At 45.3% G+C, this 12,244-nt stretch overlaps 1 protein-coding gene across 1 annotated transcript in view; it reads left to right on the top strand.

Moving 5' to 3' along the window:
* Window positions 1–12,244, top strand: part of LOC106611252 (coiled-coil domain-containing protein 85C-A-like) — a 76,756-nt gene that overhangs the window by 42,203 nt on the left and 22,309 nt on the right. The window contains exon 2 of the mRNA XM_014211269.3: window positions 7,330–7,400. Coding sequence (XP_014066744.3) covers window positions 7,330–7,400 — 71 coding nt within the window. The remainder of the gene's footprint in view (window positions 1–7,329; window positions 7,401–12,244) is intronic.

Raw genomic sequence — 12,244 nt, forward strand, 5'->3', positions numbered from 1 at the left:
ACTCCTTCTAAACAAAGCCATTTTTAAAAACTTTTACAAAGGGTAAAGTCTACAAAACTTAGTCCACAATATATTCCAGTTTTAGGAACAGAAAACTGTATTGAGATCAAATGCTTTATAGAAATGTCTGAATGTCGGCTAAAATCCATCTCGTTCCATCTTCTCCCACTGCCTGCCAGTGGGCTTCCTCTCACTACCATATTTGGTAGTGAGTGGAAATGCCAAGCGGATGCTTCACATTTATACATCCAATGAAATCTCTCTCTCATTGTTCTCTCTCTTAAATGATGCAGGTACCTAAGGAAATGTTTGAGGGGCTCTATGCAACACCTTTAAACAATTCCTTGAGGTCAGGTAAAAATATTCCTTAAGGTAAACCCTTAAGAGAAACACTTAAGATGTTTTATGCAACCGGGCCCAGGACTCAGTCATCAGAACCTTATGGCCTCAGAGTCAGGCCAGGTCAGGTTACTATAGCGACCCTGTGAACAGTGGAGCGTAACAATACAGCACTGTTTGCCTGCCCCACCGGCCACTGTGAGTGTGTGTCCATGCGAGTGTGTTTTCCCTTCCCCACTAGCCTTTCTAGTCTAACTCCACCAACAAGGTACTGTACTTGAAATCATTACTGGATCTACCTTGCGGCTGTGTGTGTGGACATAAGTGTGTGTGTGGACATAAGTCTGTGTGTGTGTATGCATTTCCAGGGCCCCTGCTCTAACTCCCCCCTCACTGTAATTGAAATCATTCCTGTGTGAGTTCACTTCACTGAGCTCAGGGCCTTCTCCTTTTGTACTGCTGTAAGGGGGGCTGCTATGAAGAGAGAGTAGGGATATACAGTATCCCTATGTTATAGTCCTAAAGGAAGTGTTGTGTGTGTGTGTGTGTGTGTGTGTGTGTGTGTGTGTGTGTGTGTGTGTGTGTGTGTGTGCGTGTCCAGAGGTACAGTAGGGGTCGTTTTTTACTTGGGTTTTTAAAATGACAGGACTAGTGGGGGAGGCAAGGTGACCTAATTTGATTTAAATCAATTCCATAACTGGAGGTCTATCGGTAGGGTTTACCCAATAGTTATGTTTGGAGTTTTAATGTCACGTACACAAGTAGTGAAAAAGCTTTGAACCCAACAATGCAGGAATCATTATCAGTGTGGTAGTAAAAATAACATAAGGTAGAACAAAAAAATCACACGAGAAATAAGAAGAACATAAGTAAGTAATCTATACTATATACAGGGTCAGTCAGTTCCAATACCATATTTACAATGTGCAGGGATACTGGAGGGATGGAGGTAGATATGTACAGGGGTAAGGTGACTAGGCATCAGGATATATAATAAACAGAGTAGTAGCAGCGTATATGATGATTGTATGTAAATGTGTGTGCATGTTGTGTGTGTGTGTGTGAGCAAATTAAGTGAGTGTGTGTGTGTGTGAGCAAATTAAGTGAGTGTGTGTGAGAAAATTAAGTGAGTGTGTGTGTGTGTTGGAGTGTCAGTGTTGGTGTTAGACTATGCTTTTTATTTATTTAATTTAAATAGGTAAGTCAGTTAAGAACAAAAGGCAACAGGCCTCCTGCGGGGACGCGGACTGGGGTTAAAAATACAAATAAATTAAATAAAACTATAGGACAAAACACACATCACAACTAGCATAGAGGTCCTGGATGGCAGGGAGCTCGGCCTCAGTGATGTACTGGGCTGTCCACACCATCCTCTGTAGGGTTTAATCCCTGGTTACCCACTGGCCCGAGGTCTATCTGTAGGGTTTAACCCCTGGTTACCCACTGGCCCATCTGTAGGGTTTAATCCCTGGTTACCCACTGGCCCGAGGTCTATCTGTAGGGTTTAACCCCTGGTTACCCACTGGCCCGAGGTCTATCTGTAGGGTTTAACCCCTGGTTACCCACTGGCCCATCTGTAGGGTTTAATCCCTGGTTACCCACTGGCCCGAGGTCTATCTGTAGGGTTTAACTCCTGGTTACCCACTGGCCCATCTGTAGGGTTTAACCCCTGGTTACCCACTGGCCCGAGGTCTATCTGTAGGGTTTAACCCCTGGTTACCCACTGGCCCATCTGTAGGGTTTAATCCCTGGTTACCCACTGGCCCGAGGTCTATCTGTAGGGTTTAACTCCTGGTTACCCACTGGCCCATCTGTAGGGTTTAACCCCTGGTTACCCACTGGCCCGAGGTCTATCTGTAGGGTTTAACCCCTGGTTACCCACTGGCCCGAGGTCTATCTGTAGGGTTTAACCCCTGGTTACCCACTGGCCCGAGGTCTATATGTAGGGTTTAACTCCTGGTTACCCACTGGCCCGAGGTCTATCTGTAGGGTTTAACCCCTGGTTACCCACTGGCCCGAGGTCTATCTGTAGGGTTTAACCCCTGGTTACCCACTGGCCCGAGGTCTATCTGTAGGGTTTAACCCCTGGTTACCCACTGGCCCGAGGTCTATATGTAGGGTTTAATCCCTGGTTACCCACTGGCCCGAGGTCTATCTGTAGGGTTTAACCCCTGGTTACCCACTGGCCCGAGGTCTATCTGTAGGGTTTAACCCCTGGTTACCCACTGGCCCGAGGTCTATCTGTAGGGTTTAATCCCTGGTTACCCACTGGCCCGAGGTCTATCTGTAGGGTTTAACCCCTGGTTACCCACTGGCCCGAGGTCTATCTGTAGGGTTTAACCCCTGGTTACCCACTGGCCCGAGGTCTATCTGTAGGGTTTAACCCCTGGTTACCCACTGGCCCGAGGTCTATCTGTAGGGTTTAACTCCTGGTTACCCACTGGCCCGAGGTCTATCTGTAGGGTTTAACCCCTGGTTACCCACTGGCCCGAGGTCTATCTGTAGGGTTTAACCCCTGGTTACCCACTGGCCCGAGGTCTATCTGTAGGGTTTAACCCCTGGTTACCCACTGGCCCGAGGTCTATATGTAGGGTTTAACTCCTGGTTACCCACTGGCCCGAGGTCTATCTGTAGGGTTTAACTCCTGGTTACCCACTGGCCCGAGGTCTATCTGTAGGGTTTAACCCCTGGTTACCCACTGGCCCGAGGTCTATCTGTAGGGTTTAACCCCTGGTTACCCACTGGCCCGAGGTCTATCTGTAGGGTTTAACTCCTGGTTACCCACTGGCCCGAGGTCTATCTGTAGGGTTTAATCCCTGGTTACCCAGTGACCCGAGGTCTATCTGTAGGGTTTAACCCCTGGTTACCCACTGGCCCGAGGTCTATCTGTAGGGTTTAATCCCTGGTTACCCACTGGCCCGAGGTCTATCTGTAGGGTTTAACCCCTGGTTACCCACTGGCCCGAGGTCTATCTGTAGGGTTTAATCCCTGGTTACCCACTGGCCCGAGGTCTATCTGTAGGGTTTAACCCCTGGTTACCCACTGGCCCGAGGTCTATCTGTAGGGTTTAACCCCTGGTTACCCACTGGCCCGAGGTCTATCTGTAGGGTTTAACCCCTGGTTACCCACTGGCCCGAGGTCTATCTGTAGGGTTTAATCCCTGGTTACCCACTGGCCCGAGGTCTATCTGTAGGGTTTAACTCCTGGTTACCCACTGGCCCGAGGTCTATCTGTAGGGTTTAACTCCTGGTTACCCACTGGCCCATCTGTAGGGTTTAATCCCTGGTTACCCACTGGCCCGAGGTCTATCTGTAGGGTTTAACTCCTGGTTACCCACTGGCCCGAGGTCTATCTGTAGGGTTTAATCCCTGGTTACCCACTGGCCCGAGGTCTATCTGTAGGGTTTAATCCCTGGTTACCCACTGGCCCGAGGTCTATCTGTAGGGTTTAACTCCTGGTTACCCACTGGCCCGAGGTCTATCTGTAGGGTTTAACCCCTGGTTACCCACTGGCCCGAGGTCTATCTGTAGGGTTTAACCCCTGGTTACCCACTGGCCCGAGGTCTATCTGTAGGGTTTAACCCCTGGTTACCCACTGGCCCGAGGTCTATCTGTAGGGTTTAACCCCTGGTTACCCAGTGGCCCATCTGTAGTGTTTATAACCCCTTGTTACCCCTGCTAGCCAGCCTGTCTGAAGTTATCGACTTTGGAGTTAGCTGCAGGGTACCGGACAGGTCAGCTGACCAGAGCAGTTCTACTGTAGTTAGATTAGAGGGTCACAAAACGGCAAAGAGGCTTACAGGAGTCTCTCTCTCTCTCTCTCTCCCCTCCCTCCCTCGCATTAAGGAATACAGTGTGAGGCCAGGTTGCTTATGGAAACTTGTATCTACTCCACCTATGCTAGTTGGCTATGCTAGTTGTCATAGTAACGATGGGTGTGTGCACAGTGGTGTAGGCTGATTGGTGGTGGTGCTCCTGCTTCCTATCACTCAGAAGTTATGTAGCAAGGTAAGGCGACAACAATGTCTGCCATGGACGTTTCCTAGTTACTTTGAATGTTCAAAACATAGTGTTAGAACACTGTGAACAGAGTAGCTAGCAAGCAACAAGATATGCCAAATAACCGTCTAAAAACCACTTGAGGTCAATTAAATTAGATTTGACCGTTCAGACACAAGTCACATGGCCAGGAATCAGATTTGTATCTGACTTCAAACCTCCTCCAAAAGTGGTTTGAAGTGTGGCTTGAAATATCAAATTACATGTGCTTTTTGTCTGTTTAGACAATGAAAAATAACAGATTCTAATAGGATATGCATTTTTTTATTTGAGTCACTTCAGGCTGCCAATGTGAACAAGGCTTTACTGGCCCAAAACTCTTAACCGCTAGGCTACCTGCGGCCTTTATCGTGCACTAATGTTGACCGGGACCCATAGGGCTCTGTTCAAAAGCAGTGCACTGTATAGGGAATGGGGTGCCATTTGGGACTCAACCCTTGTCCAGCAACAACGTAAAGTGGGTTTTTGTGATTTACTAGTCATAAGGGCAGAGGTTATATGGTACATGAGATGAACTCTGGCTTGTGTCACAGCCTTCACATCTTTATGTCTACCAGCTAGACTATTAGTCTCCTTGGCATTGGTTCCACTGTCTAGTCCCCATCTCTTTCTTTCTCTCTGTCTCATTCCTTCAGAGGGAGATATGGAGGAACAGGTGTGTTCCTTTGTATGGCAGAGAGATCCCCTCTTACTAAGTTTCAGTCATCAGTCATCACTATGGTCATCACACACCTCTACAGGGCCTCCCCTCTCATTAAGGTAACTACTGAGACGGAGGATAGAGCATGCTTATGCAGAGGGAGAGAGAGAGAGAGACAAAGAGAGAGAGAGAGACAAAGAGAGAGAGAGACAACGAGAGAGAGAGAGACAAAGAGAGAGAGAGACAACGAGAGAGAGAGAGACAAAGAGAGAGAGAGAGACAAAGAGAGAGAGAGACAACGAGAGAGAGAGAGACAAAGAGAGAGATAGAGAGAGAGAGAGAGACAAAGAGAGAGAGAGAGAGAGAGAGAGAAAGAGACAAAGAGAGAGAGAGAGACAAAGAGAGAGAGAGACAATGAGAGAGAGAGAGACAAAGAGAGAGAGAGAGAGAGAGACAAAGAGAGAGAGAGAGAGACAAAGAGAGAGAGAGAGAGAGAGAGAGAGAGAGACAGAGAGAGAGAGAGACAAAGAGACAAAGAGAGTGAGAGAGAGACAAAGAGAGAGAGAGAGACAAAGAGAGAGAGAGAGACAGAGTGAGAGAGAGACAGAGTGAGAGAGAGACAAAGAGAGAGAGAGACAAAGAGAGAGAGAGAGAGAGAGACAACGAGAGAGACAAAGAGAGAGAGAGAGAGAGAGACAACGAGAGAGACAAAGAGAGAGAGAGACAGACAGACAGACAGACAGACAGACAGACAGACAGACAGACAGACAGACAGACAGACAGACAGACAGACAGACAGACAGACAGACAGACAGACAGACAGACAGACAGACAGAGAATGAGAGAGAGAGAACAGAGAGGGAGAGAGAGAACAGAGCGGGAAAGAGAGAACAGAGAGAGAGACAGAGAGAGAGATAGAGAGAGAACAGAGAGAGAGAGAGACAGCAGAGAGAGAGAGAGAACAGAGAGAGAGAGAGAACAGAGAGAGAGAGAACAGAGAGAGATAGAACAGAGAGAGAACAGAGAGAGAGAGATATAACAGAGAGAGAGAGAGAACAGAGAGAGAGAGAACAGAGAGAGATAGATCAGAGAGAGATAGAGAGAGATAGAACAGAGAGAGAACAGAGAAAACAGAGATAGAACAGAGAGAGAGATAGATCAGAGAGAGAGAACAGAGAGAGATAGAGAGAGATAGAACAGAGAGAGAACAGAGAAAACAGAGATAGAACAGAGAGAGAGATAGAGAACAGAGAGAGAGAGAACAGAGAGAGAACAGAGAGAGATAGAACAGAGAGAGAGAACAGAGAGAGAGAGAGAACAGAGAGAGATAGAGAGAGAACAGAGAGAACAGAGAGAGAGATAGAACAGAGAGAGAGAGAACAGAGAGAGAGAGATAGAACAGAGAGAGAGAGAGATAGAACAGAGAGAGATAGGACAGAGAGAGATAGAACAGAGAGAGAACACACAGAGAGAGAGAGAACAGAGAGAACAGAGAGAGATAGAGAGAGAGAGAACAGAGAGAGAGAGAGAACAGAGAGAGAACAGATAGAGAGAGATAGAACAGAGAGAGAGAGAGAGAGAACAGAGAGAGATAGAGAGAGAGAGAACAGAGCGAGAGAGAACAGAGAGAGAGAGGTGTGTAGGGCCTAATAATTACTGCCATTGCTGATACAGTCCATTTAAATAATGAAAACCAAGACGTTTTCGTGCCACTGAAGAATTCCAGAATTCCAGTGCTTTGGTTGATGTATTGGATATAGATCTCTCTAAAGGAAATAGTTGTGCAATTCAGGCTTGAGTGTTGGGTATCAGCAGTTTACAGGAGAAAAAAAGACAGCAATGTTGGTCTTAGTGGAGCTCTAACACAACATAATCCCCATGGAAGAGTCAACAATAGAACTGGTGGGGGATTAAGGCTGAGAGGACTGCTGAGCGTCACACAAACAGAGGGACCCAGAGCCCAACTCAGAATACATCAAACACAACCTAATTGGTATTAACAGAGACTGGAGGGAAACTGTGGGCACACATGGGTCTTGGTCTATTCAACTCCATTGTTTCAGAGCCGGAATGGACACCTGGATTTAACAGAGGCTGCGTCCCAAATGGAATCCTGTTCTCTATTTAGTGTACTACTTTTGACCAAAGCCCTATTAAAAGTAGTGCACTTTAAAGGGGATATAGTGCCATTTGGAAGACAGACACTGTCATTGATATGAGACAGGCCTTGGATCAGTGGGACTGACTGACATTCTTTTCCATGATATTTTCTCTGCCTCTTTATTCTTCCAGGTAACTACATCAGGCAACTGGAGACCAAGGTCTGCATCCTGGAGGATGACAACAAGCAGCTGCAATCACAGGTAAAACTCTCAGCTACTGTATGTTACCATGGTGAAAACTATCACCACTCTGTTTTTCAATTTCCACTCTCTCTTAATGTCTCCCATTCTCACTTTCTCAAACCTAAACTCTCTCTTAATGTCTCCCATTCTCACTTTCTCAAACCTAAACTCTCTCTTAATGTCTCCCATTCTCACTTTCTCAAACCTAAACTCTCTCTTAATGTCTCCCATTCTCACTTTCTCAAACCTAAACTCTCTCTTAATGTCTCCCATTCTCACTTTCTCAAACCTAAACTCTCTCTTAATGTCTCCCATTCTCACTTTCTCAAACCTAAACTCTCTCTTAATGTCTCCCATTCTCACTTTCTCAAACCTAAACTCTCTCTTAATGTCTCCCATTCTCACTTTCTCAAACCTAAACTCTCTCTTAATGTCTCCCATTCTCACTTTCTCAAACCTAAACTCTCTCTTAATGTCTCCCATTCTCACTTTCTCAAAAACCTAAACTCTCTCTTAATGTCTCCCATTCTCACTTTCTCAAACCTAAACTCTCTCTTAATGTCTCCCATTCTCACTTTCTCAAACCTAAACTCTCTCTTAATGTCTCCCATTCTCACTTTCTCAAACCTAAACTCTCTCTTAATGTCTCCCATTCTCACTTTCTCAAAAACCTAAACTCTCTCTTAATGTCTCCCATTCTCACTTTCTCAAACCTAAACTCTCTCTTAATGTCTCCCATTCTCACTTTCTCAAACCTAAACTCTCTCTTAATGTCTCCCATTCTCACTTTCTCAAACCTAAACTCTCTCTTAATGTCTCCCATTCTCACTTTCTCAAAAACCTAAACTCTCTCTTAATGTCTCCCATTCTCACTTTCTCAAACCTAAACTCTCTCTTAATGTCTCCCATTCTCACTTTCTCAAACCTAAACTCTCTCGTGGGAGAGGCAGAGAAGGCAGTAGTGACGAGAGTGTCATTTTCAAAGTATAAACAGACAATGAGAGAGATGTAGTGGGAGCTAATAGAGATAGCTAAATATTGGCAAGTAATCGGGTACACAGAGGAGATGGAGAGATACAGAGAGGGAGGGAGAGAGAGAGAGGGAAGGAGGGAGTGAGAGGGAGAGAGAGAGAGGGAGGGAGAGAGGAAGGGAGAGAGGAAGGGAGAGAGAGAGGGAGGGGAGGGAGGGAGAGAGGAAGGGAGAGAGGAAGGGAGAGAGGGAGAGAGAGAGAGAGGAGAGGGAGGGAGGGAGGAAGGGAGAGAGGAAGGGAGAGAGGGAGAGAGAGAGGGGAGGGAGAGAGGGAGGGAGGAAGGAAGGGAGAGAGGAAGGGAGAGAGGAAGGGAGAGAGAGAGGGAGAGAGAGAGAGAGAGCTTGTTTCTACCTGCTGGGATGATATGGTTAAGTGAATAATTCAGCTCCACAGTGAAAGTGGACTTCAATAATGGATTGGGATAAATGATGGGAGAGCAGGAGAACTCACTCATGGGATGAATGTTTCATTGCTTCTCATTGTCATTCTGTCTGGGGTCTGATTTCACATGAAAGGAATCCGTGAGGAGCAACAACAAGAACACATGCACACACACATTTGTACTATCTCTACTCTCTACTAGGAGATCTTAGAACACATACACACAGGTTCACACACATTTACTCACACATGAATACACACACATACACACTAAAGTACATACCCGAGAGAGATGGATACTACAGGGAAGAGAGTGCACTCAGAGTAGTAAAGAGTTTTAGTAATATTGTAACGACCAGAGGGAGCATCATTAGGACATCAGGTAGAGGTGAATAGAATATTTATGTGTCCCAAATGCCACCCTCTTGGTTACTGTGGCAAACAATTCCCTCTTCGGACCACTGGTGAAATCCCCTCACAATGATCTCTAACTGTGTTTTTAATACACAATGAAATGAAACACAGACTACCCCTTGCTAATCAGGAGACTCTCTGGTATGTTGTGGTGGACTGTCGTTACATACGCTTCATGGGAACCTGGTGAAAATGAAGGTTGTAGCACAGAGTTTCTAACCCCAGAGGTGCAATATCACGAGACTTCCGGAAATGTTTGCGAAACCGACCAGGCCGGGGTGGGTTGAGAAGTCAATGAAAGAAGTGAAAAATTCTTCCTTAGTTGTTAATTTTCTTGAAATTTAAAGGCACAAGCTAGATTTGAGCCAACATCTTAAGTAGTTGAACTAGTTATTAGTCCAACCTCATGAAAGTGACAAACTGACACATTTTCATTTCAACTTTATATGGAAGGAGTGCCTTTGATTTGATGGCCTGCACATGCGCAGTTCGGCGAGAGACGACTGTTAGAACCGTGTTTCTACGCATGAGCTTAGCTAGCCAATGTCGCCATGACATCGCCTACAAGTGTGAACGAGGATTTCTATTGGAGAAGCAGTTTCTGCCTATCTTCATACTGTACTGTCTTTGGTTGTAATGTGGCTAGCCACTGGATGGCTCTGAATGCAGTCAGCATGCAGCCAAAGTTACTAACCACTTTTGGAGCTAATTAATGCTCTCAAATCGTATCCTGATGTCGACTGCAAATGAGAGTTGAATTCATAACGTGGCTAACTTAGCTAGATACAGTACATTTAGAAGAAACAAGTTATATTAACTGGCTAGCTAGCTAGTGTTAGCAATAGGGATGCACAATATATCGGTGAACATATCGGAATTGGATGATATTAGCTAAAAATTCCAACATCGGTATCGGCCCGATGTCTAGTTTAACGCCGTTGTTAAAAACCGTTGTCAAAGCTGCCGTCCATTCCTTTATAACGTAGGTACATGATGTAATGACGCCACATAAAATTTGGCGCTACACGCGCAACACAGCATTCCTCACCTAGCCCACAATGTCTGCTGTGTGGATCGAGCAGTCAACAAGTTGAGCAGTCATTTGAAAGAGTAAGAACATTTCAGCGAGACAACTCAAAGGTGAAATCCATTAAAGCCAAGATAATGGAATTCATTGCCCTTGACAATTAACCGTTCTCTGTCTTGGGTGATGTTGGCTTTCGCCGACTGGTCGAGCACCGGTACACACTACCAAGTGCGCTATTTTTCAGACGTTACCCTACCAGAGTTACACAGTAATAGCGTCATTGCTATTAGCTTCACGACATACATACTATGGAACAACGTTTGGGTCTTTGCGTGTCAAAAAAGATACAGTAGCACTGTCAAAGCTGTACAAAAAAGTCTGCAAACAAGCGAACACCGGCCACGAACGATGTGTTTACAATACCGCGTTGGTAATAAAACATCATTTGTTCGACCGCAACTTCTGGGGTACCTAGCTAGCACCAATACAACCAGCCTGAAAACAATGACCAGTAGAAACTGCAGTAATTTTCATTATTCTAAGCAATGATTTAGGAATCCTTGTGAGTAAGTATTAGCTAGGTTGCCACTTATTTTTCGCCTATTGAAATTGGACTTCAATTCATGAAAATAAATAGCTAGCCAGCTACTTAACCCTGTTGCCCAAAGCTAACGTTATAAGCAGCCAGCTAGCTTCATCTGGCTAGTGAGGCTTGACCGGACCAGGTTATGTGTTGTGAAGCTAGCCACAATAAGGATTAGGCACATTCGTGGAGTTTGCGGTTTGCCTTCAAAATAAAAGTATGTCATTGACAGTGATACAAATGAATACAAATAGTGGAATTATTCCATACTTTTATTTTGAAGGCTAACCGCAAAGTCCACTATTGTGGCTAGTCCTTATTGTGGCTAGCTTCTCATAGATGGGTCTGACCACCATTAATCAAATAAGAACTGTTTTATAAATTAGGGTTATTTTAGATGATGACACCTAGATTATGTTGTTTTGCTAGTACCCCTGGTGCACTGTTAAATTATTTAGCCATTTAAACAATTACTTTTGGGATGAAAACTCTGTTTTTGTAATTCCCTGAATGGCTGTGATGAGTTTCGAAAGTGACCTGGTCCGAGGTGTTGGACTCTAAATAGGGAATAGGGTGTCATTTGGGTCACAGATATGAGTGTCCTATTGATGTAGACATTTCTCCACACATACAGCTCTGTGATTACATAATACACATACTGCTGTCATAAGAGACTTCACTACGAAGATTTGTTGCTGAACAACCAACCCGTCTATGGAGATAGTACTGTCATCCCACTGAACCTAACCCATAACACCAATCAGAACAGCTGTTCTTTAACTCACAGGGGTGTCATCACAGTGACCCTACTGCCCTGCCCTGCCCTGCCCGCGCGCACACACACACACACACACACCCACACACACACACACACACACACACACACACACACACACACACACACACACACACACACACACACACAGCCACACACACACACACACACACACACACACACACACACACACACACACACACACACACACACAGAGCACTCTGTAAAAAGAGGACAATCATCTTAAAAGCCTGGTATACAGTTGTATCCAAGGGCGCAGTTTGTGTTTTTCTATCTATCTACCCTTATGTTTTCTCTCTGTTATTGCCTTGTTAAACACAGATTGTTGACATTTTTAAAGGCAGCTAACCAAAGTCACAGTGTCCTGATGCAGAGGGATGCCATTTATTGTATCCCAGGCAGGAGGATACAAAACACATGCTGTCCATTTTCAGCGATACGATAGATAAGGTATAAATGAACTGAACTGACAACTGCTGTCTTACAAGGTGTTCTAAAATGGCCTATTGACAATCTTGAGCATCAAACCTCTCAACTTCTGTGCTGAAGCTCCTCTCTCTTGTACAGATATCAGCAGCACATTTTCTCCTCTTGGACTTCTGTGTCCACTGTCTACTCCTCTTAGTCTGC

This window comes from Salmo salar, chromosome 09 (genome assembly GCF_965601325.2).
Source record: "Salmo salar chromosome 09, fSalSal1, whole genome shotgun sequence".
NCBI classification, from domain to species: Eukaryota; Metazoa; Chordata; class Actinopteri; order Salmoniformes; family Salmonidae; genus Salmo; species Salmo salar.